At 38.4% G+C, this 26,065-nt stretch overlaps 4 protein-coding genes across 4 annotated transcripts; 2 read left to right on the forward strand and 2 right to left on the reverse strand.

Annotated features, from left to right (window-relative positions):
* The first annotated feature begins 934 nt into the window (after positions 1-934).
* On the forward strand, positions 935-4,842 carry LOC131513209 (keratin-associated protein 6-3-like). The gene is made up of 2 exons (XM_058732548.1): positions 935-970; positions 4,253-4,842. Exons 1-2 carry the CDS (start codon positions 935-937, stop codon positions 4,541-4,543), a joined length of 327 nt encoding a protein of 108 aa, XP_058588531.1. The 3' UTR covers positions 4,544-4,842.
* A 6,466-nt stretch (positions 4,843-11,308) lies between these two features.
* LOC131511483 (keratin-associated protein 6-3) lies at positions 11,309-12,024 on the reverse strand. Its single transcript, XM_058729130.1, has one exon. It carries the CDS (start codon positions 11,900-11,902, stop codon positions 11,624-11,626), a length of 279 nt encoding a protein of 92 aa, XP_058585113.1. The 5' UTR covers positions 11,903-12,024; the 3' UTR covers positions 11,309-11,623.
* Positions 12,025-17,348: 5,324 nt separating this feature from the next.
* LOC131511484 (keratin-associated protein 20-2-like) lies at positions 17,349-17,816 on the forward strand. Its single transcript, XM_058729132.1, has one exon. The coding sequence runs from the start codon at positions 17,390-17,392 to the stop codon at positions 17,534-17,536; it is 147 nt and encodes a 48-aa protein (XP_058585115.1). The 5' UTR covers positions 17,349-17,389; the 3' UTR covers positions 17,537-17,816.
* Positions 17,817-24,027: 6,211 nt separating this feature from the next.
* On the reverse strand, positions 24,028-24,696 carry LOC131511485 (keratin-associated protein 21-1-like). Its single transcript, XM_058729133.1, has one exon. The coding sequence runs from the start codon at positions 24,647-24,649 to the stop codon at positions 24,347-24,349; it is 303 nt and encodes a 100-aa protein (XP_058585116.1). The 5' UTR covers positions 24,650-24,696; the 3' UTR covers positions 24,028-24,346.
* Positions 24,697-26,065: the final 1,369 nt, after the last annotated feature.

The raw sequence follows: 26,065 nt of genomic DNA on the forward strand, positions 1-26,065 counted from the left end.
TTCTTCCTTGCCTGAATTATTTATGATGATGATGGATTGCAAATGTTGATTTTTCTGATTTTCATCTTTTTTCATTACATTGGCTGGCATTCTACTGCAAGGAACTTTTTCCTTCTGCTTCATTATTCCTTTATTTACATCAGTGTAAATTCATGGATTTCCGTTATAAATAATCCATTATTACAGCAGGAATCGCAACTCCTAGGCTGTCTCACGAGACAAAAAGTATGTATAAATACATTGTGCCAGAGTCCAGCTCCAGCAGGTCCAGGGGTTCCCAAAGGATGAACAGCATCGCAAAAAGGTGCAAATAAAACTGAAACAAAAATAAAAAGAGACACAGACAACAGCAGTGTGTTGAACTGGCTGATTTATTGTAGCAAACGTGGCATTATATATGCTAGTGATTTCCTTGTAACATACATCATCTATGTTTTTCTAACATTGCCTCATTTTAAAAATGTTCCTATGTGTGATCAACCTTTAAGAAATAACAGGGCGATTTTCTCGTAAAGTTCCCGCATACCCTTTGATTCTTGATTAATTTCTTACATTATTCCATTATGCATCTGCGTTTATCTAGAACCTACAAAGCATTTGCTTTGCTGTTCTCATGAAAGGCCCTCCATTTCTCAACACCTCAAGTGGAACAGTTACAGGGACATGACCTCCTAACCACATGAGGCCAGAAGAACGATGTGTTTGCCTCGGTCCGAGGTGCCAGAAAGGGGCCGAAAAAGCCTTAGAAACCCATGCCCCATACATTCTCAGAAAGACAGTGCACCTAGGAACCAATGAACCATTCTGTACCTTAACCGACTACGTTCAGTCATCATCTGGAATGCCTCCGGGGGGCCAGGTGGGCCTAGGGGTTGAAGTCACCTGTGCCCAGAGATACACTCTTTAGTTGCCGGAGTGGGGCTTTCAAATCCATATGTCTCTCCTTTACGGGCCCGTTTTGCTGGCAAAGGTATGAGGCTATCCTTCCCGTAAGTAGAGGAGTCTCCTTAGGGGATGGCAAGGGCTAGACGTAAGGCCGCACAATTTCTTGCGGAAACTTATTTTCTTCCCTGATGGTTCTTTTCCCAGGGGGCCTGCCGAGGGCCATTCCCCAACAGACAATACCCCAGGTACTTTATTAAGGCCAAATTACCTAAAAGCGGGAGGACAAGAAGCTTCACTGTCAGAGGGCCGCCTGCAGTCACCAATCCGTCCATAGCCCGGGCCCTGCCACTCAGGCTGGGACAGCTCAGCTTCCAGCAACATTGCACTGTGTGAGACTTCGATTCCATCACATGGTTGCCTATGACATTGGGCAAATTATGCAAATTCTTGGGCCTTGCCATTCTAATATAAAAATCACCACCTACATTTTAGTGCTTTTATGGGAATGAAATGTGTTAAGACATGTAAAGCATTTAAACCATGCCTGGAATTTAATAACTGTTGTCGATGGGGTATCATGCACTATCATAAGCATGGTGTATTTTCTGCTTCTTTGTATACATGGGACCATTGTCTGTTTATCTTGCCTGGGGCTGTTCATGGAATTCTTACATCAGAACTCTGTGTAACAATGTATAATTGTTATTGTAATAATAATGACCATTCCGTAGCACTTACTAGCTGTTTACCACAGAGCAGTTACTGCGTGAAACCCCTTGGGTGCATTACCTCACATAATCCTCAGAAAGACTCTGAGATGTGGTAAAAACCATTGACATTTTACACCCGCGAAAAAGTAAAGAGGAGTAACAGACTCAAGCGGCAGTTCTCAGCACTACCTGATTTTAGTCTCCGGTATGTAAATATAAAATATTGTGTAGGTAATACTGTTTTAGAAAATATCTTGGGTAATATTTCCTGGGTGCTATTTCCCCCAGGAAAGGCAAAGCAACTCCCGGGACATTTAAATATTAGTATCCTTTAATTATTAATGTCTGATGATGAAGCTAAATAGGAACTCCACTCCTGAAAATGCCCTTAAATGTTTCCCTGCTCCTCTTCTCTGTCTGTCACCTTGCGTGTGTACGATTCTTTTAAAAAGTTGTTTAATGTTTTCATTTTATTTTTGAGAGAGAGAGAGAGACAGGGAGAGTGAGGGAGGGGCAGAGAGGGCCGGAGACAGAATTGGAAGCAGGCTCCGGGCTCGGAGCTGCCAGCGCAGAGCCCGGCGCAGGATATTTTTGTATCATTTTTCTCATTAGCCTTTTAGTCGAGATTTTAGAATTTCTGAATTTGCCCTCCATCTCACCCCATATTCATATTTTTCTGCCTTTAATGAATGTTTACATTTGGATATCGACTCTTTCATGACAAATGTATTTTCTCTTCTCGGATTTTGCCATTTGCGTGGATGCTTGCTATGCTTTTCCAAATTATGTGGCTCTTAAACATTCTAAACTTAAAAAAAAAAAAAAATGGCCGATAGTGTTTGCCTTGTCTTTTTGTGAAAGCTGGAGTCATTACGCATCCCCGGATTGATCTTCTGATTTGGAGCTGCTAGTTCCTTTCATAAGAAGATTGATCTATGCACACCCACTACTGAAACTAGAGATTTATTCTATCAGAACGTATGTGTGTTCGTATGTAAACCCCTCAAACACAGACAACTTAAAGAAAAGTATTCAGATTACCTCCTTTTAGTTTGCCTCATTAGGAATATCCATTACTCTCAGGGCAGGCAGAGTTAGTTATTTCTAATACCGGGTAAAAGACTTTATACACATGTTCATTGATGTTCTACTTCAGATTCCTTCTATCTTCTCCCTAGGTGAGATTTGCTTTCTTATACAAAGACCCCCTAAGTTATTGCAATTATCTTTCATCCTAACTTTTTGTAGGTAGGTCAACAAGCAGATTGAATCTCCAGATTCTTATAGGAAATAGATACCTGTATAAGTCAACCATATTCCTTTGCATTAATCATTTTAGTCATGCTGGAAGTCTCCTACTGAAACCCCTTGCATTCAGACTGAGGGCTTTGTCCCTGCAAGTGGAAAAGATTTGAAGTGCCCCAACCCCCTTTAAAAGAAAAGTGGCAGCTGCACACACACACACACACACACACACACACACACATGCATGCCCACACACAGATACAATACACATACCTTCACACAGAGAAATGGTGGAGATTAATGAATATACATTTTAAAAATATGCTTCCAAAGGAGCTTATATTTAGTAAAAATTAAATTAAAATTTTTCCTGAAGAAAAATTTAGTAACTATGTGAAAACATAAAGTAACAGTTTATACATATCAAACATGCTCTATTGACTCCTATGATTTGATATTTCTAGCAACATAGAAGTTCAAAGTGGTTATTTGACTTTATCATTGAATTCAACAATGAACTTCATTGTAGTAAAAGCAATAACATAATAATTATAATAGTAGCAATATGCTTCTCATATTTCCCATGGTATGGGATATTTTACCAAGAGTTTATTTATTAGGGAAAATCTAGTAGGTTCCGTGAGACATTATCTCTGCCAGTATTATCGTTTTAAATTAAAAATGCCATACTCCCATCAGATCACAAAGAGTATAAACATCTAATTCTTTAAAAAATATTTCATGAAAATGTCATTGCATAGATCAATTGAAATCTCATCATTTCCCTTTTTCCTCACTGTGAATTCAGGATATAAATTTGAAACCGTGAGGAAAATATTTCATGCTTTAAAAATAGAGTGCTAAAAGCTTAAGAAACATTAATGCGAATGAGAAAGTCTAAGTATTTCCGAATACCAAACTATTTGTTTTTTATCAAAAGTTTCATGAAGCCAAGTAACAAATTTTGGCTTTTAGTGGTAAAGCATTGCTCACATGAAAATGGGAAGAATCCCTCATGGAAAATAATAGGTTTGGAGTGGGAGGTAATAACAGGTGGAGAGATTTGAGGTTAAGGTAGAATAGTATGATCTGCTGAATGTCAATACCGTGAAGGTAAAATTATTTGTTGGGAGCAGGTCAGAGTTTGTCAATAAAAAAGCTATTTCTTGCCATGGAGATTGGTTACAAAGGGCAACTAAAGATCTTGTGAGTACAGCTTTGAGGCTGAGACAACTGATTCTCATTAAAGGCCCACAAACTGATTCAGATGTGGTGAAACAAAACAGATCTTGTCATCGCCTCTGAAGCCATGTCTAAAACCAGAAGTCAACAAATTACTCACATTGGTCCTACAAATTAGCCAATGACAAGACATGTGTGGTGGGTGAAGACATATAAAAGGCCTTCCGCAGGGGAGTTGTCCACAGTTAAGTGACACTTCCCCTCGCCTTCTCTACCCAAGCACAACCTCAACAACCAACACCATGTGTGGAAGCTACTACGGAAACTCTTATGGAGGCTGCGGCTATGGAGGCTGTGGTTATGGAGGCTGTGGCTATGGAGGCTGCGGCTACGGAGGCTGTGGCTATGGAGGCTGCGGCTATGGAGGCCTGGGCTGTGGCTATGGCTCCTGCTATGGCTGTGGCTTTCGCAGACTAGGCTGTGGCTACGGCTTTGGTTCTGGCTGTGGCTATTACTACTGAGAGCACCATGAGAAATTCACCCTCTGAACCATCACTTAATGATTCAGCAGTTCTGAACCACACAAATTTTCTGCCTCACCCCTAAGTGATGTTTTTTCTACACTACCCTGTAAACTTCTGACATGATTTGCTAAAAGTCTGATATCTGGAACTGATGTCACTTAATGTCTGGAAGAATATAAAACTCAACCTGTGAATTCATATTCCAACAAGATGACGTTGCTATAGCGCTTGTTTTTGTAATTCTATGCTAAATTTGCTTCTCTGTTTTCCTAATAAATTTTGAATTTCCTCATAAATCTGAAAGAGAAAACTTTTTTTTTCTACTTATGTATTATGCAGAGTTTGACTCTGTTTTTTTTGGTTGTTAGTGGGGTAACAATTACTTTTCTTCAGGAAATAACTGTCCTCAATATCACCTTGTGTTTTACTGTAGTGCTTCCAAGAGTTGTGACTACAGAAAAATCTGTGACCTTTGTAAATATTATTTCTTATCTTCTAAAGAGAGGGAAATATATTTTTTCCTTATAATGATTTTAGCTCTTTATGTTTCTTGCTCTATAGATTTCTGTAGTTGCTTAATGGTTCCTTCAGGCTGCCTCCAGTCTCAACAGAGACCTGGCATGTGGGGCTGAAGTTGACATTCCCCTACATGGCCAGAGATTTAAGAGTACTGATGCTGTCAGTAAGTTTCACTTATAGTACTTACATAAGATATATGGAACTTTGTCAAGTGCGTGCCAAACCACAGTGCAGAAAGCCCTGTATGAATTCTCTCCACTGGAACCCACACAGAACCCTAATCTTCACTTATACCTAGTTGCTCACAGGCCCTTTCAACCATTCAGATCAGCAAAAGAAAATCGTATTTAGGAGTGGAGGGGAAAATAATATAGCTCAGTTTGCCCAAGTGCTCTATTCAAAAGATTTAGAATCTGCCATAGATACGGGTTAGTATCAATATTTCAGCAAGTTATTTGACACTAATTTTTATGGGTTCATAATAGACAGGAGATATTGCAGCCTGAGAACATATTATATGAACATAGCTGAATGTATAAAATCTTACCTTCTGGCTTCAGGTTTCTTCTTTAGCTTTGATATATATATATATATATATATATATATATATATATATATATATAAAACATACTCAATCATGAATTTGAGACAAGTTGTAGTAGAATGAAGCTTACCAGGCTGATCTCCTGCTAACGAAAACAACAATAACAAATAACAATGTCACAAGATTTTTAACAAGATCCAGATAATCACAACACAATATTCAAAATGTCCAAGGTACAATATGAAATCATATGGCATACAAAAACCTACTAATTATGATGCATTCTCAAGGGAGGAGACAATTGAGAGAGGTGCTCTGGTGTATATACTAAGATGGTCTACATTTCCCCCACCTACTGATATTCACATCCTTCACACTTCCCTGTGACAGGATCTGTGGCATCTTCTAATCAATAAGTGTAGAAGGGTAATAAGATGTTGCTTTTATGATTGTGTTATGTAAGATCATAATGTGCATCTTTCTTCCATATTTTCTTCTTCACAGGCTATGATTAAGCGCACAGATATGTAGTATACTGCCCAACGGAGAGGTCCATTTGGGAAGGAACTGAAAGTGGCATCTAGCCAAAAGCCAGCAAGAAACTGAGGCCCTCAGTCCCATAACCTGTGTGTCACTGAACTGTGCCAACAAACATGTGGGCTTAGAAATGGATCCTTCCCCAGCCAATCTTTGAGGCAATTCTGTGTGGTTTTTTTTTTAACGTTTATTTATTTTTGAGACAGAGAGAGACACAGCATGAACGGGGGAGGGGCAGAGAGAGAGGGAGACACAGAATCGGAAGCAGGCTCCGGGCTCCCAGCTGTCAGCACAGAGCCTGACGCGGGGCTTGAACCCACAGACCGCGAGATAGTGACCTGAGCTGAAGTCGGAGGCTTAACCGACTGAGCCACCCAGGCGCCCCTGCAATTCTGTGTTTTAAGACCCAGATGATACCTTGACTGCAGCCTTGTGAAAAATCCTTAAGCAGAAGACCATTCTAAACCATGCCTGGAGCAGAGACTAACAAAAAATGCGAAAATAATAAGTAAGTGTGTGATTTTTAAGATGTTAAGTTTGTGGTAACAACAACAAACTATTATAGATGCCAACCCCCAAATTATCAGAGTTTTAAGCAACTTTATAACCGTGATCCACGGGGTAAAGATAAGCATTGAATGAAAAAAAAGAAAATGTATCTTCAAAAGAGAAATGGAATTGTTAAATGTACCAAATGAAAAGTTTATAACTAAAAATATCAGAAATTAAAAGTTAATATCAAAAATTTTTTAAAAAAGTTTCTTTGGATGGGTTCACTAGCAGAACTGAGATATCAGAGGAAAGAGTCAGAGAATATGATGATAAATCAAGAGAAATTATTGAATGCAAAAAACAATACAGTTTAAAAATATGAATAAAAATCCTCAGGAGTTTGTGGGACCTACCAAAATTTTTAACATTCACGGCATTAGAATCTCAAATGGAGGAAGAATATAGATTGGCACAGAAATCATATTTAAAGGAATAATGGCTTAAATTTTCTCAAATTTGGTACAATTCTCAAATTTACAGAGTCAAGAAGTAATAAATCCCAATTAGGATAAACTAAAAAAAAAATCACGATTCTATGTTACTGAACCAAAGTGAGTTTCACTCCTTGGTGGGTTAGAAACTGCATCAGGCTGATGGGTCACACAAAGAAACTTATTTGTAGCAAATAAGAAAATCATGGAGAATGGCTTCCAAAGCCATGACTCCCCTGGAGTGGGTAAATAGGTTCCTTTTCTCTAGAGTTAGGATGAATATTCAGAGAGGGAAGCCTCCTCCTATTTGTAGAGGAGGGCATAGGTCGTGCATGCACCTTGAGGAGACAGTCCTATACATACATTGCATGTCACATAAATTAGGCTGAGGCTCGTCCCTGGACAGAGATTTTAGTATTATAAGGAGGTAAAGACTATTGTAGGTCATTCCAGAGGTCACTCCCTGGTCCATCTGCAAAGGCACAAGTCAGGTTAACTCAACCAGTGTTGAGCAGGCAGGAGATTTTGTTAAGGCAGTTGCCATCACCTGGGGGTGGTTTTGGGTTCCATTTGTCTGAGTTAAAGGAAAGCCAGAAAGAAGAGCTTAGAGGAATATGTAAGAAAAAGGTTAGTGAGTACAAGCGGGTGGGAGTAAAGTACAGGACTTGGGGTCTAGCTGGTGACACATATACATCATAACCAAGCTTCTGATATACAAAAAAAGAGAAAAATTCTTGAAAACAGCTAGAGATAAACAATATATTACATGTACGAAATGATTCAAATTACTGTGGATTTTTTTTGTCAGAAACAGTGTCCAAAAGATAGTGGAAAATATACCTAACACGTTAATAGAAAAGAATCCAGCATTCTATACTTAACAATATGCTTTAGAAACAAAAGTGAAATAAACACTTTCTTAGATGAAGGAAAAATAAGAAAATTTGTGTCCAGGAGATTTTTTTCTAAAAGATATGGTAAAGGAAATTTTCCAGCTAAAAGAAAAGAATACTAAAGGGATACTCAGAACTTCAGAAATAAAGGGAAAGCAATAGAAAATTTTATGCATTGGGTAAATAGAATAGATAACTCTTTCCCTCTTAAATTCTTTCAAATATGTATAACTACTAAAAAGAAAATGTTATAATAATGAATGAGGGCGTTTCAAGGTATATTGACATATATAACAAATGCAATGAGAAGAAGCAATGGAAAGAGACATTTAAGTTTGTAAGGTGTATACCTTTTAGTTAAAGTAGCAAAATATGAGCTCTGAGAATACTCTGAAATATTAGTTATCGATATTGCATTCCCAAGATTAACCACTAAAAAATATAGAGATATAGCCAAAAAGTCACAAGACAAAATCTAATATTAAAAATACATAAATAATACAAAATAGGCAGTGAAGTGAAACTGAGAAATGGAAACAGAAATAAATGGTAAAATGGTAGAAATAATTCCCATGGTAACCATAATTACATAATATGTAAATATTCAGGTAATCAATTAAAAGACAGAGATTGTCAAATTGGCTAAAATTAGACTGTCAATTGGCTAAAGTATATAATAAATGTATTATTTATAAGAAAATCACTTCAAATACAAAGCGTGTGTGTGTCTAAGAGAAAATTTACAGGGATGTTAAAAATTTGAATTAAATGAAAATTAAAATAGAAGGTATCAAAATTTGTGAGATGTAAATAAAGCAGTGCTTAAAGGGAAATTTATAGCAGTCAATTTTTATATCGAAAGTTAAGAAAGTTCTCAAATCAGTATTCCAAGATTCCTCCAAAATAATTAGTAGAAAGTACGAAAAAAGGAAGGGGGAATAATAGAACTAACAGCTGGAAGTAATATAATTTAAGACAGAAGATAGAGAAAATAAATGAAACCAAACACCAACTCTGAAAATTTCAATCAAATTGGTAAACCTGGGGTGCCTGGGTGGCTCAGTTAGTTGAGTGTCTGATTCTTGAATTCATCTCAGGTCATGATCTCACAGTCATGAGATCAAGCCCGACATCTGGCTCTATGCTGAGCATGGAGCCTGCTTGGGAGTCTCTCCCTCCCTCTCCCTCTGCCCTTCCCCAACTCATGCAGGCATGCGTTCATTCTCTCTCTCAAAAAAAAAAAAAAAAAAAAAAAAAAAAAAGATAAACCTGTAGCAAGACTCACAAAGAAAAAAAAAGAAAAAAAGAAGAGAAGATACATATACCAGGAGTAGCAATAAAATAGGGACATCACTACAGACCCTATAATCATATCAAAAACAATAAGAGGACACAGAGAACAATATCATGTTCATAAATTCAACAACTTAGGTGAAATGGATCTGTTCCTTAAAAGGCAGGACATTGCCAAAAGCTTGCTCAAAGGGAAATATATATTTGAAGGGTCAAATGACTCGTGGGAAACTACATTTTGTGATTAAAATCTTTCCAAAAAAGAAAACTCACAGTTCATATAATTTCCCTGGTAAATTCCACCAAACATGAAAGGAAGAAACAATGCAAGCCATATGGAATCTCTCCAGAAAAGAAAGAGAGAAGAAAAAATTAAAAAAGTAGGAGAGGAGGGAATATTTCCCCAGTTATTTTATGAAATCAGCATTGCCCTGATACCAAATCCAGGAAATTGGATGTCAGAAGTGTTCCCACCATTCCCTAACTGATAAGCAAGACTCACTGTGCCTAGATTTTTTGTATAAACAATGCAGTTTTTGCTGAACTAGTGTTTTCCTTGTGGGAGTCTGGAGCCTTTTTGATCTGTTCTCAGTTAAAATTTTGGGCTTCCTTGAGAAGAAATAACACCCATGGATTGCTTCATTTCTGTTGCTGGGGGAAGAGTAAGTTCTGTGTGGCCCCTCCTAGAGCGAGAAGGAATAAGAAGGTCTTCACAAGGATACCTCCAGAATCTGCTTGGGTCTCTTCCCCTTATTATCTAGCTATGTATCATGACATACTTTGCTATAATAAATCTTCACCAAGAGCACAATTCTATGCTGAGCCCACGAGTCTTTCTAGCAAATCTCCAAGACTGGGCATGATCTTGAGGACCCCGCAACACAATATGACCTGGAAAAGGCAAAGGTGTAGATAGATTGAACAATCCGTTATTTATAGGGTTTGGGAGTGTGAGGAGGGCTTGATTGCAAAAAGGTTTTGAAGAAGCACGAGGGACCTCCCTACTATTTTCCAGAGTGGCTGCACCAGTTTGCATTCCCACCAAGAGTATGAGAGGGTTCCCCTTTCTCCACATCCTCACCAACATCTGTTGTTTCCTGTTCTGTTAATTCTAGGTGTGAGGTGATATCTCATTGTAGTTTTGATTTGTATTTCCCCGATGATGAATTGAGCATCTTTTCTTGCCATTTGCAACGCTGTAGGTGGAGCTAGGGTGTATTATGCCAAGGGGAATGTCAGTCAGAGAAAGACAAATACCATACGATTTCACTCATATGTGGAATTTAAGAAACGAAACAGATGAACATGGCCAGAGGTGGAGGAGGAAGAGAGAGAGGCAAACTGTAAAACAGACCCTTAACTTCAGAGAATACATTGAGGGTTGCTGGAGGGGAGGTGGGCAGGGGCATGAGCTAAATGGGTGTTGAGCATTAAGCACGACACTTGTGATGAGCACTGGGTTTTATATGTAAGTGATGAATTGCTAAGTTCTACTCCTGAAACCAATATTACACTGTAGGTTAACTAACTGGAATTTAAATAAAAACTTGAAACCACAAAGAAAACAAAGCATGAGTGTGATGGCACTATTTTACATCTTGATTGTGATGGTTGTACCATGACATCATGCCTTTTTCAAAATCACAGAACTCTACACCGAGGGAGTGAACTTTTCTGTCTATAATTTAAAAATAAAACATAAAAAAATGATTTAGGGAGGCTTTGCAGATGATGGTTTATGCAGGAAAAAGATACACAGAATATTTACCATGAGCTAAGTAAAATAAACTAATTGAAAAATGTTATGTCATTTAGTCTAAAACCTCCCAGCAACAGAGACACAATAGAACTGGTAAAGCAGCTCGTAGAGAGCAAAAAATATATATGGCGAAAACAAGCAATTTCAACCTTCCTTGGAATCAAGCAAATACAAAAAAAAAATGTTAAATACAATAAGTTCTATTCCTTATAATAAATAGAAAGAAAACCAAGGTTTCTATTTCAGATTAGCCAAATTTATTAAGATCACTGGGAAACATGCATGAGAATTATCAAGGTAGGATCAGTGATCGGTAAGAAGATAAAGTGGGTTCACAGGATGAAAACCACATTCTCCCTTTTTAGGAAGCAAAGGTTGGGAATAAACAACTAAGGGTTTCAGATCCAGACAGGAGCCGCCAGACTGTAGGTAATCTGCAAATCACATCAGAATTATCCCAATCTAGTGTGGGAACACAAGGGCATGGGAATCAAGGCTGGTGAATCATGAAGTTACATGTGCAGGTGATAAAAGTCTCCCATGGTGTCCTCAATAGTAGTAGCCAAAGCCACAGCCGTAGCCAGAGCCGCATCCATAGCCGCAGCCACAGAGAGAGCGGGAGCCATACCCGTAGCCACAGCCATAGCCACAGCCTAGTCTGCGGAAGCCACAGCCATAGCAGGAGCCATAGCCACAGCCCAGGCCTCCGTAGCCACAGCCTCCATAGCCACAGCCTCTGTAGCCACAGCCTCCATAGCCACAGCCTCTGTAGCCACAGCCTCCATAGCTGCAGCCTCCATAAGAGTTTCCATAGTAGCTTCCACACATGGTGTTGGCTGTTGAGGTTGTGCTTGGGTAGAGAAGGCGAGAAGTGTCACTTCACTGTGGAAAATTCCCCTGCAGAGGGCCTTTTATATGCCCTCAGTGTGAGTGGGACCCACCACACAAGTCAGGCCACTGGCTAATCTTGTGACTATAATTAGTTTGTTGTTTCTCAACCATGAGATAAAACCACAGAGGCATTAAAGCAGCTTGTTTTTTTATCTAGAGACTCGGGACTCCCTCGAAATAATTCAATGTCAGCGATGAGAGCAGATAGACATACAAATCTCTGCATGACACCAAATACTCAATTAAACCTCAAGAAACAGGCATCATTTCAAGAAGTAGCATTTGCAGCAGGCCAATTTTGACTTGCTCTTGGCACAAAATAAAATCTCTATTCTTCTCCCTATCGTTCCAAAAATCAATAGCACTCATTTTTAACCAATGAGTTTTGCCTCTACCTTGTTTCAAAACATTCTTCCTCTTCAGTGTTTCAGCTGTCGGTCCTCCCCCGAAATGACGCAGCACAGAAAATCGCAATGCCCATCCATCTCTGTAATACACTTAACAAACAGCCAGCTTATTCCCATGTCTTGAGAGCCAGCCTGAGCCAACTGCATTTCCGGGTTTTCACTTATACAAATTAATCTTTTATTTTTTATGCCTAATTCTTCTTCAAGACACTAAAAATAGTTTATCCTATGAACTGCAATTTCTGTTCAGAGCCTACCACCAGAAAGAGTGATAATAATTAATCCTGTTTTATTAAGACTTCTATCAATTGCCATTTTCAATTGGCCATTTTTTTAACTTTGAGAAATTTATCTGAAATGTCAGTGCTTCCCAAAACTTTTTTTTTTTTTGGTAATTCCTCACCAGTCAATAGGGAGATCTGTTCACATTTGGGAATATATAATAATCAGCTAATATTCTGACTAACTGATATTTCTTTTCATCTTCAGATACTTGATTTTGCCCATTATACAACGGAAAGTTCATTTGTAAAGATATACAATGTTAAAAAGGCAACCTATTTTTAATCAGGCACATGGAACTCTCTTAAATAATCATTGAATTTTTTTTATTTCATTGTTTTCACTATGATAATCCAGGCTATTAGGAGGTACAGAAAACCCAGGAGAATCTTGTCATCATGTGAAAACAACTAGATTTTATGTCGTCAGGATGATTCAGGAAGGAGGTGCAATTACACACACAAATCCATAGTCAGTGACCAGGGTGGTCACAATACAATGATTTTCTGTGTCTAAAGATTGTTATTACATATCTCTTCATATAACCTTTAAACATAACCAAGGAGTATAAGATTGGGTTATGCAGTAACAAAGAGGGTTCGAGACTGAAAACCACAGTTAACCCTGCTGTGGAATTCAGTGCCCAAGATCTTTGTAATTCATTCAGTTCATCCGTTTTGATAAGTAATTCAAATTATCCAAGGGTAAATAGCCTCTAAATAGAACACAGCAATGTTTTTCTACTAATAATCAGGTTAAACACAATCACTTATCCATTTACCATGCTTTTTTCATGTATTTTCTATTTATTTTATTGATAAGTGTATTTCCACAAACTAGACACATCATTACAGTCGTGTATCATTTCAGTCCCTCCTTCACCATGATAATAACTGTTAGAAAATCTCACTACATCAGATACTTGTTTCAAATTATCATACTTTAGATTCCATCAATCAGTTATCTTTCAATGGAAATTTATTTTTTAATGAACGCTGGTTGGAATAATGTGATTGTCATTTTTTTAGACTTAAATCCTATATATTGAATAAATTCATTGCCAGAAGGGTGTATGACTAAATTATATTAGTTAACAAAATAATTATGTAGCGAGTAGTTTTGTAACTGGTTAAAATGATTGTGGAAGTTTCCATCTGTCCCATGACTATCAACATCTGGAAGCAGAATGGAATATTTTTTACAACCAATGGACCTGCACTGACATATTATTAACAGTCAAAGCCTATAGTTTAAATTGGGATTCACTCTTGATTTTATACATTCTATGGGTTTTGACAAATGTATAATGACAGGTAGCCACCATTGTAGTGTCACATAGAATAGTCTCGCTGCCCTAAAAATCCTTTGTGTTCTGCCTATGTATGCACCATGACATTCCAGGCTTTTTTTTTAAGTGTTGCTGTCCAATGCTTTGAAATATAATTACTGCTAATTGACTCTCATGAAAAACAAAGCAAACAACAGACAAATCTTTCCCCAACAAAACTCCTTGAGTTTTCCAAGGTAATTTCTTAATTCACTATTTTTCTTCATAGAAATTTCAGCAATGTATTTCTAAGACACTGCATCTACTGTCTTGTATCCTTTTCTCTCAAACATTTAGACTATTGACCCACCACTCCACTGAAAGCGTGCCTGTCATGTCTTACCAAATCTAAATATGGTTTGTTTCTCTGTATTAATCTTACCAAAGCTCTGAAAATTCAGGTCGGTTGAACTCTTTGTTCTTGACATATACTCTCTCTCGGATTCTGATACACTCTACTCACTTATTTTGCCTCCAACTTCACTTTTTCAGAAATTTTTGTATTGTATGATCCCTACTTTGACCCAAATCTCAGACCATTGTTTTTGGCCTTTCTATGTCCTTTATCTTCACCCTTTTGTAGATGTCCACTCAACTGTCCACTTGATAATTCAATTTTTATCTTAAATAGCCATCAGAAATTTAACATTCCCCACACAGAGCCCATTATGACACCGAATGTATTCTCTTCCAATATCTCAATCTCATGGCTCAAGAAAAAATTAAATCATAGCCTCCCCCTGGGGCATACCTACATAGACTTCCCATTGCATTTAGAATATCCTACAATAGGGGCGCCTGGGTGGCTCAGTCGGTTAAGCGGCCGACTTCGGCTCGGGTCATGATCTCACAGCCCGTGAGTTCGAGCCCCGCGTCGGGCTCTGTGCCGACAGCTCGGAGCCTGGAGCCTATTTCAGATTCTGTGTCTCCCTCTCTCTCTGACCCTCCCCCGTTCATGCTCTGTCTCTCTCTGTCTCAAAAATAAATAAACGTTAAAAAAAATAATAAAAAAAATAGAATATCCTACAATAAACTATCTCTTTCCAACACTGTCCTCTACCATTTTCTTTTTCATCTTCCATATGCCAAACACAGTGGCTCTTCAGTAGCTCAAACCAAGTTTTCTCCCTCCTTGCCATTGTACTGTTGGCCTCCCTGTCTGGAAATTGCAGCAGGAATGCTTGAATCCTACCTTGAGCAGGTATTAATTAAAGTGCTATCTCTTCAGATATGTCTTCTCTGACCACTCAGTTTAAAATTAACTCCCCCAAGTAATAAATAAGCTTATTCAACTCATTGGGGTTTTTGTGTTTTTCAAGTAGTCATTCTTATCAGAATTTAATATATTTCTTTCAGAGTTTAATTGCCTATTGTGTGTCTGTCACTGACTGTCTTCCTTACAATGAGAAATTTAAGTTCCTTGAGAATATGGACCATATCTATCATTTTCATTTCCTCATCCCATATGCTTGAAATGAAACCCTGGCATGGAGTAAGTTCATAATAAAAAAACAACTGAAAAAAAAGCGCAACAAAGTAGAATAGCTTCCTAAACTGAGATTTCTAGTAGAATAAATATTTCCTCTCCATGTCTAAGTCCCATAAAGATAAATGGCACAACCCCAGCCATAAAAAAAGAAGGCACTTCTGCCATTCGGGAGAACATTGATCAACTGGGAGGGCATTATACTAAGGGAGATAAGCCAGACAGAGAAAAATAAATACTGTATGGTATCACTCGTGTGTGGAAGCTAAAACAAAAAACAAAAACAAAAGGCAATTTCATAGAAACAGACAATAGAACATTGTTTGCTAGGGGCTGGGGCAAAGGAGAAAATGGGGTGATGTAGGTCAAAGAGCATAAATTCTCAGTTATAAGAGTAAGTTCTGAGGAGCTGACGTATAGCATGGTGACTGTCGTTCACAACAGTTGTATGCTTGAACGTTGTTGAGAGATCTCACGCACTCTTACTGTTTATGAAAACCGACCTATGTGTTCCAGAGCCAACATATAACATGAAGACAGGGTTTGGGGATTAAGAGGAATGATAGTTGTGTTACCTTACCAGCCAAATGATGTTGCGGCAGGCTAATGCCTTCAAAATCGCAGATCCACCAGGGGTAAAAGCCTGAGGGGTTTTATAGGAAAATACAGGACCTGAGTGGTTTTGATAGGAATCTGGTAGTCCTACCAGTCACTTTCCTTATCCCTTCAAAGTGGTCTCATGACCAGCGCTGGTGCGGGCTATCTGAGTGTTGTTCCTAAGTGTTCACTGAGGTCAGCCGGTTGCCAATATGGATACCGAGGTCCTGGAAGAGACGATTCTACAGAAAAACAAGTGAGAGAGAAGGGGAGGTTTCAAGAATAAAGAAGAGAAAAATTTGTTTACTTTAAAGTCAAGTCTTGCTGAAACACTAGGGTGTCCATCTTAATTTCCATCTATCTTTACATTTCTACACACACACACACACACACACACACACAAAGAGTTAACAATGTAAGATGATAGACACGTAAACATGCTAGTTATCCTGATCGTGGTAATTATTCCACAATGAATATGTGTATCGAAGCATCACGTTGTACACTTTAAATGTATACCATTATATTTGTCAATTTTCCCTAAATAACTTCAAAAAAAGGAACTACCTATCTTACCTTTTAAAAATCAAATCTATGGTTACCAGAGGGGAGGTGGATGCAATAGGTGATTCGGATTAAGGAGCACAATTGTGATGAGCACCGGATGCTGTATAGAAGTGTTGAATTACTATCTTGTACACCTGGAACTAATATTACGCGGTCTGTTAACTAACTGGAATTTAAATAAAAACTTAAAAAATGTCAAATCGAAGGTGCCTGGGTGGCTCAGTCGGTTAAGCATCCAACTTGGGCTCAGGTCATGATCTCAAGGGTTGTGAGTTTGAGCCCCACATCGGGCTCTGTCTGGACAGCTCAGAGCCTAGAGCCTGCTTCAGATTCTGTGTCTCCCTCTCTCTCTCTGCCCCTCCCCTGCTTGTGCTCTCTCTCTCTCTCTCTCTCTCTCAAAAATAAACATTAAAAAAGAAAAAAAACCTTCAAATATTTTTTCAAATCAAATAAATAACATTATAGCCTTGCTCATAAGATCTCTTAGAAGCTGGGTTCTCAAGTAAGCAAACACTGTGTAATTAGGAAACAAGTTTTGTTTTAAAGGCACATGACACTACAGCAATAGAGTCCCCAATATATTGGTTATAAGAAATTCTTCAGATTTTTTTTAATGTCATTTGTTTGGAAATGAGTCAATTCTGCCTGTAGTTTACCCACATACCATTCAGGTTGTATAAAAGGCCCTGTGCAGATTATGAAATTCAAACACGAGGAACTGATTCTGCTCCTCAACTGAACCCTCTGCTCCTGACACCATGTGCTATTACGGCAACTATTATGGCGGCCTGGGCTATGGCTACGGTGGCCTGGGTTGTGGCTACGGCTGTGGCTATGGTGGCTATGGTTATGCCTGCCACCGTCCATGCTGCTTTGGAAGATACTGGTGTTCTGGCTTCTATTGAAGTATTCTAGACTTCTGATACCTTGGATAGTTCTTGTTATCATATAAGGATTGTTTATTATATTAGTGTTATTTTCTCTTCTAACACTAATATCTAAATCCTAGGCCACCTGTGATAAAAGAGTCACCAATCAATTCATTATCTAGACTGTCCAATGATTTTGTCGGAAAAAATATCCGTTCCTTTCTATACGTGTGCACAAATCCAATCTTAATATTTATTTGGGAAAATTCCGGTTTTATTTTTCATTAAATAAAAGCTCATTTGCAAGTATGCCGTATATTTGTTTACATACATTTATTTATCTTCATCATTTCTGAGCGTAAGAATGTGTGCGTGCGCGTGCGTGTGTGTGTGTGTGTGTGGCTGTATAGCTGCTATTTTTCTACCAGCTAAAGTCTGCTCCAAAGACGTGACTTCATTGGCACTTGAAAGGACAAAGACTTCATTCTGAGAACTGCAATGGCTTGCACTAGGAAGCCATCAGCATGAGTGAAATGATGAATGAGACACTGATGAAGCACCCTCAAGCATCATCTAGAGTTTATTCTTTACATCACTCAGGTGCAGGCGTATCTCATGTTATGTTCAAGTTTTTCTGTCACCACTCCTTAAAGACAATAGCCGGTCATGAATTCTGAAAAACAAAACACTATTAAAGAACAGCAAAAAGATTGGTCGGACCAGCCAAAGTCTCCTTTCAGCTCCAAACTGCTTTCTAAGCAGTAATCGACATTCATTGTCTCTGTTCTTTATTACCTATTCTCCACTGCCTTCAGAGTTTTCTGGCACCTCTGCTGGTCTTGGTAGCTAAAACTTTATCCTGAGAAGCCTGACCCCTCAGGTCTTGTGCCCAGCAGTCCTTTGGGAATAGAAGCAACCCCAGTAGATCCTGTGAGTTTCTGCTATGGACATTCAAACTCCCACTATAGAGCAGAACTATATCTCTTCATAATAATCAACACTGTAATTAATTTCTCTGTCTACTGGTAGGTGGAGCCCACGATTACCAGGTAGGCAAAAACTCTATATTAATTCATTAACCAGTGGGTCCCAGGGAGTCATGGTGAAAGAGAGCAATTTTACCTAACAGGTGTTTTTTTCAGACCAATATATTCTAGATATTGGGGACAGGGTAGCATCGGTTAAAAATATATTTCTCCATTGTAAAGACAATACCAAATCTCACAAACTATAATCCTTAGCACATTCATTCGCAGCATTTTAAGAAGCCATTTCAGGTGGCACATACCACATACATGTGGTATGTGCTAAGATGAATAGATCTCATAGCAATGGGTGCATTATTTCACTTTCTTCTCAGAGACTGTCTCAGTCCAAAGCAATGTTGTGCAGAATTCTGTGATGATAAATAAGCCACCACATGTCTCAGATACTGGTGATGATCATGTCACTGTGGGCAGCCGAGACAAACCCATACCCAGAATATCTATCATTCTTATTAAATAGCAACTTCCATCTATATGGAAGGCGCCTGATAAAATCAACTTGCCAGAAAGAGCTGGTTGGAATCCTCTAAGTATGGTACCACATTAAGGGCTCAGAAAAACCCTTTGATGCTTTCGGATTGGATATTCAATTCCAATATCAGCTAGATCAGCTTTGTAAAAGAAGAAATAGTTCTACCACTATGGCTATTCTATTCTTGGGCCCATTGCACATATGCTGGTATTACAGATGACAGAAGCTGTTAGACATTTCCTGGCTGAGTCACTGTCCACCTGATTGTTTTGTACGTTCTCTGCTGTGGGTGCACTATGGTGAAAACTGACATCAAGCTCAAATATCTACTTAATTCGTATCCACTCCAATATGTCCATCTGTACAATTCCTCCCCAGATCTCTTTGTTTAATCATACTCTTTCTGACCCCTGAACAACTAACCAAACTATTAATAACTGTCCAAGTGTCCTTGTATGTTCTTACCTCAGACCACATCTCTCTCCACGTAAATTTCATGATTGGGTATCCTTCTAGAAAGCTCTGTCTCCTGGGAACATTTTCCCTGACTATTCTTTCTCAGAGCAATTCCGAATGCAACAGCAGTCCATTTTCAGGCTAATTCCAACATATTGAGAAGACCCATCCATGAACCAGGCCTGAATGTATTCTCGCTCTGCCATTTAGTCATCTGAACACCCCCGTAGGGCTATAGCAGTGAACTGATAGAAAGACTTCAGTGCTACAGGTAGGCTTTAGGCCCCCTAAGTCTTTAGGCAGGGAACACGTGCAACTCATTCATGCCCTTTGCACCTGCTTTAACTGACTCTGAATCTATATTACCACTTAACATCAGACTCCTGCCGCTAAGTCTGCCAAAATTTATGACTTGGTGGGTCTGAGAGTACCCAGTCATGAAGGTCAGCACACATTGTCATTTGATGTTGCATAGTGACAGATGTTCAGTCTCTGCTTGGGTCCATTAGTATGCCAGGAGCTTCTTTTTGCGCTGTGAATATATTCTGCCACAATATGGCCTTGCTCCAGAAACCTAGCCATCTGTGCTACAACTCGCACATGGGGGTTTGCCAAAAACTGAATTTTGCAGGAGGAACAGTAATGAATCAAGTGTGTATGTGATGGGTATCGCTATTCCTACATCCTATAAGTCTTTAATGGTGGCAATAATCCCTGTCATCCTATGCTGTGATGGTTAATTTTATGTGTTAACTTGACTGGGCTAATGGATGCCCAGATAGTTGATACAACATTATTTCTGGATGTGTCTGTGAGGATGTTCCTAGATGAGATTAACATTTGAGTTCATAAACTAAATAGGGAAGGTCAGTCACCCTCACCAAGGTGAGTGGGCATCATCCAATCTGCTGAGGGCATAAATAGAACAAAAAGGGAGAGAAAGGGTGAATTTGCTCTCTGCCTGACCCAGGATACCCATCGTCTGCCTTTAGACATTGGTGCTTCTGGTTCTCAAGGCCTTTGGACTCACATTCCACTGGCTTTCCCAGTTCCCCAGCTTGTAGATAGCAAATTGTGAGACTTTTCGGCCTCCATAATTCTGTGAGACAATGCCTATCATAAATCCTCCTTTCTCTCTTTATATATATTTTTTCAGGGTCTTCCATTCGAACATTCCCACTATACTGGTGAGGGAACATAGCTTCTATGTATATCCATGCTATTTATGCCCACAAGACTGCCGAAATTACTGTGAAATGGGTTTATGGAACCATTAATCCCATGGTGAGACAGATTTGGATCAGAACTCTGACTGACATCTGGTCTTTGTGTGCCTCCAGCTTAATAGAGACAATTCTTGTATTTAGGGTCCCTATATAAACGTAAGCTCAGACCCTATGACAATAGCATTCTAAAAATGTAGATATTCTCTTTTCCTAGATTTCAGTTGCCCTGGTAAATTCCAAAGTTCCCTAAAAAAGAGATTAGATATCGGGGCATCTGGGGTGGCTTAGTCAGTTGAGTGTCTGACTTTGGCTCAGGTCATGATCTCACTGTTCGTGAGTTTGAGACCCTTGTCGGGCTCTATGTTGACAGTTCAGAGCCTGGAGCCTGCTTCAGATTCTGTGTCTCCCTCTCTCTTTGCTCCTGCCCTGCCCTTCTCTCTCTCTCTCTCTTTCAAAAATAAATTAAAAACATTTTTTAAAAAGAGATATTGGATATATATCCATTGAGAAAGAAATTAGTTGGGGGATGCTTGGGTGGCTTAGTCGGTTAAATATCAAAGTCTTGATTTCAGTTCAAGCTGTGATCTCAGGGTGGTGAGAGTAAGCCCTGCATCAGGCTCCATGCTCGGTGTGGAGCCTGACTGAGGTTCTTTGCCTCTCTCCCTCTGCCCCTCTCCCCTGCTCACATTCTCTCTCTCTCTCTCTCTCTCTCTCTCTCTCTCTCTCTCTCTCTCTCTCTTTTAAAAAAAAAAGTTGCAAAAATCAAAGAATCTATCTAAGGGCTTGGAATAAGCCCATCTGTCAAAGTGCTATTGCAAAATAAGGGAGAACCCTTTAACATATTTTTTTAATTCTAAAATTCATAATGTTTAGGACACATGGCATAGATGATGCTATTACAAGTATACAAGCAAACAGCAAAATATAAAGGGAAGAAACATATATTTGTCATGAAAAATGTACTAAATTTACTGGAGGTAGAAAATTTAACATAAGCTGAGATGGGGAGAAGGACTGAAAGACTCTCCTAAAATTTGGAGCAAAAGCAGAAAAAGACAACAATTGTGTCAAGTAGAGTAAGACATATACGTCAAAGATTCTAGATGACTAGCAAAGGAGACTTGGAATTTCATAACCAAAGTGGCAGGAAGAGAATAAAGGAGGAAGGAAGAATGTAATGGAAGACTTTTTAATGGGGAAGAAGCATTAGAAAACAAACTTGGTCATCACATTATACACTAATTTAATATTAGTTAATAATAAATGCTACTAGTAACTCAACTTATCTTTCTTTTGCATTTAGTGGGGGGGAAAAATCCTGGCAATTATGTAAGCAGGACAAACCAATAGAAATTTATATTCACACGCACAGAGAAAACAAGCAAGTAGTTATAAAACATTCCTTTGCCACATTAAAACTGCCCGTGAGAAAGTGAGTTAACTCATTGCTCTTTTATTCAGCTGTAAAGCAGGGTAATTTTAACACATTGTAGAGTTGTTCTGGCGCTTCTGTGGGATGATATGCATAAAGGACTTGGCAAGTGATTGTCCTATGGTAAACAGCTAAAAAATGCTACATTATTATTATTATTATTTAGATTATAAATATATATTATAAATATAAATATATACAGAGCTTTGGCATATGAATTACAGAAGCAGCGCAGAATAAGCTTGACAGAAAATTACTCTTTTATATGCAAAGAATTCAGAAAATAAACCATGCATGAGATAGCAAAAAGTTACATTTACTAGATACTAACATTCCATAGCAATCTGAGAAGACTGGTTCTGCCGTTATACCTCACATTTAGGTAAGAACACCAATTTCCAAGGGGTTCCATAATTTTTCAAATGTCATGAGACCTATGTTTTACATTTTAGGGTGGTAATTTAGGAAATATTTTGTGTATATCGTTGGATAGGGTAAACACAGCGTTGTTGGGGTGGAGGTTTGTCACTCTAGAGAAAGAGAGACACGGATAAGGAATAGGGTAATGTGTAAAAGATGCCTATATTATTCAGTTTCAATTAGAGATATTCATAATTTGAAGACTTTGAAGACACAAACCAACCAATATGAGCACAAAAATGGATGTTTCTTTGGGGATGATAATGGTAACATTTAACATCAGATTCAATGTGTTAGAGCTACTAAGAATGTTAATTAATTCTAGGTGACATTAAAACATATGTTGGGCGGAGATCTTGGAAAATCATAACCGACAATCTTCGCTCGTGAGCTACATCAAAGGCATTGCTTGTCTCCAACTGTTTTGACTTACCAAGCAAGTTAAAATAGTTGTAAAATCTACTATTTCTTTCGATGTGTAAGCATAGATTGGCTAATTTTTACTCAATACTAAACAAAAATTCTAAGCTTCAAGAATAAATAGGAAAGACAAGTCCTCACATAGGTATACTTTGGGGAAAATATGGTCTCTTTGGGGATTTGATATTTCCAGTTATCTTAATTCCTTCTTGTGAGGTCAATAATTTCAAAGTGTGAAGCTATCAACCTGTGAACTGGGGCATATCCATGACCTTAAACTAAGCACAACACTTAAACTCATTCATGTCCAAGATGTAGAAATCACATTTCAAGAAAAAATAATTGATAAGTTTACAGACATATGAGTCACACACACACACACACACACACACACACACACACACACACATGTGGGAAAGGCAAATAACTACAGCTACAACTGTGAAACCACACAAATGATGGGAAAGAAACAACTCAGGATAAACAAGTACCCTGTTTTCATGGGGGATGCCATGAAACAGCTTTAAACATAAATACATAATGGGTTTTAGAAATGGCATAATCTTTTAAGAATTATTTTTTAAACCATAACAAGACTTGTTAGCTGGAAACAGGCTGGGGTGGATTTGAACCACTTTACTCTTGAGTGGAACAAGCGTAAGAAACACTTGTTGCTTAAATATGCCCCAACCAAAGACTAGATATTGGAATCATGCATCAAAACTCATATCTTGTAAGGAATTTCACATAGATGAAAATTTTGATGTAAAAGCACATGGAATATATAGTACTGCTTAACTAAATTGGCAAATACTGTCTTGTTTATCTTAACAATAGCCCAGCGTCACACATTATTACTGCTTAACCAGAGAAGAAAACTGACCATTACAAAGATTGTTACTTTCTTCGTATCACAAATCAAGGACTTGGTATGGCAACGGAATTAGAAATATAAAAAGAAAATATCCCCTAAAGAAGGCTATTGGTTCCTTTAATACAAATAATTTTTCACAAGCCAAAAAGATAACTATTAATATTAAATAAGAAAACCAGGATTGTTATGCCAAATTGAAGAAGTTTATTAGAGAAATGGAGAAAAATATTCAGTATGAAAATCAAAAGACAGGAACTATGACAGCCTCATCTGGATGAAACACCACACAGGAGCTCAGAGGATAATTTTCACATTCTTCTACTTTTCACGGGTTATATTCAAGAAAGGAAGGACTTGTCGTTCAGACGTAGAGAGCACCAGAGTTCAACTCTTCAGAAAAGTGGTGTCTAAAACCTGTGATGTAGGATAATCAGCACCCAAAAGTGTGAGGCTCAGAATTGGTGAATCCCACGTCCAGGCGTAGAGGGTGAGAGTCTCTGTTACCAGTAGCCACAGCCAGAGCCACAGCCATAGCAGGAGCCATAGCCACAGCCCAGGCCTCTGTGGCCACAGCCTCCATAGCCACAGCCTCTGTAGCCCCAGCCTTTGTAGCCAGAGCTTCCATAGCCGCAGCCTCCATAGCCGCAGCCTCCGTAGCCACAGCCTCCATAGCCGCAGCCTCCGTAGCCACAGCCTCCATAGCCGCAGCCTCCGTAGCCACAGCCTCCATAGCCACAGCCTCCATAGCCGCAGCCTCCATAGCCGCAGCCTCCATAAGAGTTTCCGTAGTAGCTTCCACACATGGTGTTGGCTGTTGAGGTTGTGCTTGGCTAGAGAAGGCGAGGAGAAGTGTCACTTCACTGTGAACATTTCTTCCTACAGAGACCTTTTATATGCTCTCGATGTGGGTGTCGCCCACTACATGTGTCATGTCATTGGCTAATTTTATGACTAATTGGGTTAGTTTGTTGTTCTTCAAACATAAGATAAAGCTTCAGAGGTATTACGGTGATTTGCTTTGTCTGGACTTCATGTATCCAGTCTAGAACTTGAATGAGGGGAGGCACTCAGTCACATCTACACAGTCCTACCCCAAATTAGACCTTCACTTTAACCTCCTATAATCATCCTTTATTTCAAGAAAGAACACATTTGCTAAGGTCTTGGCCCCCAAATAATTATATTATTGTAAAACATTTCACAGAGAATAGCATTTCTTTTCATTCATGAGTTTCTCTTCTCTTTTGATTCAAATAATTAATTTCTTCAGGGATTTAGTGGCTTTTTCTATATTGAAAACATAATGCATCTTTCATGCTCATAATGTTGATAATAATTTAACTCATTAAAATTTCAAGGGAAACAGGTCTGAACAAAATATCTTCTACTTTTGCACTTATACCAATGAGTTTTATTCTCATTTATGTCCAACTTCTATCGAAGGACAAGACAATGCAAGTTATTCTGGCGGAATCCAATTTTTACATTTCTTTTTTTTGTCCTAATTACATATGCTATCATTAGTTACTATTCTAAGTAACTGTCCAATAAGCTTAGCGTCATGCATTTTTGTTAATAAATTTAGACAGAGAACTGTTTCTTTCTCAAAACAGTATGCTTTGTGACCCGACATGCTGAGCCCTCTTGTATAACCCTTGAATTATAACTATCTTCATTCAAATAGTGTGATAGCTCATCTGAAAGTGATGCCAAAGAAAAGTGGGGGGGAGTTTTATGTTAGAGTTAAAAAATGTACTGCTGTGTATTTGAGAAAAATGCATGTGGGAAGGCAGTATTATCTATCTAGTCACATTGATTTCTGATAATTCGGTTATAGTTCTTAGGCAAAATATCATTTTATCTATTCTCTCAAGTAATGTTAGGCAGGGTTTGTAGAATGGAATTGGGGCTGCTTTATATCACCATGAAGATGGTTCAAGAAGTTAGACACCTTCTGCATTTTAATCAACTCTCTCTGGAGATCATCAGAATAACGACACAGAGTTTCCCAAATTACTCAATTTGTCTTACGTGGTAACTATTTCAAATGAGTCAAAAAAAAAATAGCCTCTTAAACAAAAAGTTGTTTCATACTAATGATCACAGCAACACATTCATCACATTCAGTGATCATGTTTTTGAATGTACTTTCCAGGTGCATTTCTTGGTAGGTGCATTTTTTGTAAAGTGCCACATTATTGTGACAGTTTAGTCACTAT

The sequence above is a fragment of the Neofelis nebulosa genome, chromosome 5, assembly GCF_028018385.1.
Source record: "Neofelis nebulosa isolate mNeoNeb1 chromosome 5, mNeoNeb1.pri, whole genome shotgun sequence".
Lineage (NCBI taxonomy): Eukaryota > Metazoa > Chordata > Mammalia > Carnivora > Felidae > Neofelis > Neofelis nebulosa.

Excerpts from the sequence above, each read along its gene's own strand:
- LOC131513209 (XM_058732548.1), top strand. The coding sequence starts at position 935 with ATGTCTCTCCTTTACGGGCCCGTTTTGCTGGCAAAG. Across the intron at positions 971-4,252 it reads GGCCCGTTTTGCTGGCAAAG|GGGAGTTGTCCACAGTTAAG; the intron begins GTATGAGGCTAT and ends GGCCTTCCGCAG.
- LOC131511483 (XM_058729130.1), bottom strand. The coding sequence starts at position 11,902 with ATGTGTGGAAGCTACTATGGAAACTCTTATGGAGGCTGCAGCTATGGA.
- LOC131511484 (XM_058729132.1), top strand. The coding sequence starts at position 17,390 with ATGTGCTATTACGGCAACTATTATGGCGGCCTGGGCTATGGCTACGGT.
- LOC131511485 (XM_058729133.1), bottom strand. The coding sequence starts at position 24,649 with ATGTGTGGAAGCTACTACGGAAACTCTTATGGAGGCTGCGGCTATGGA.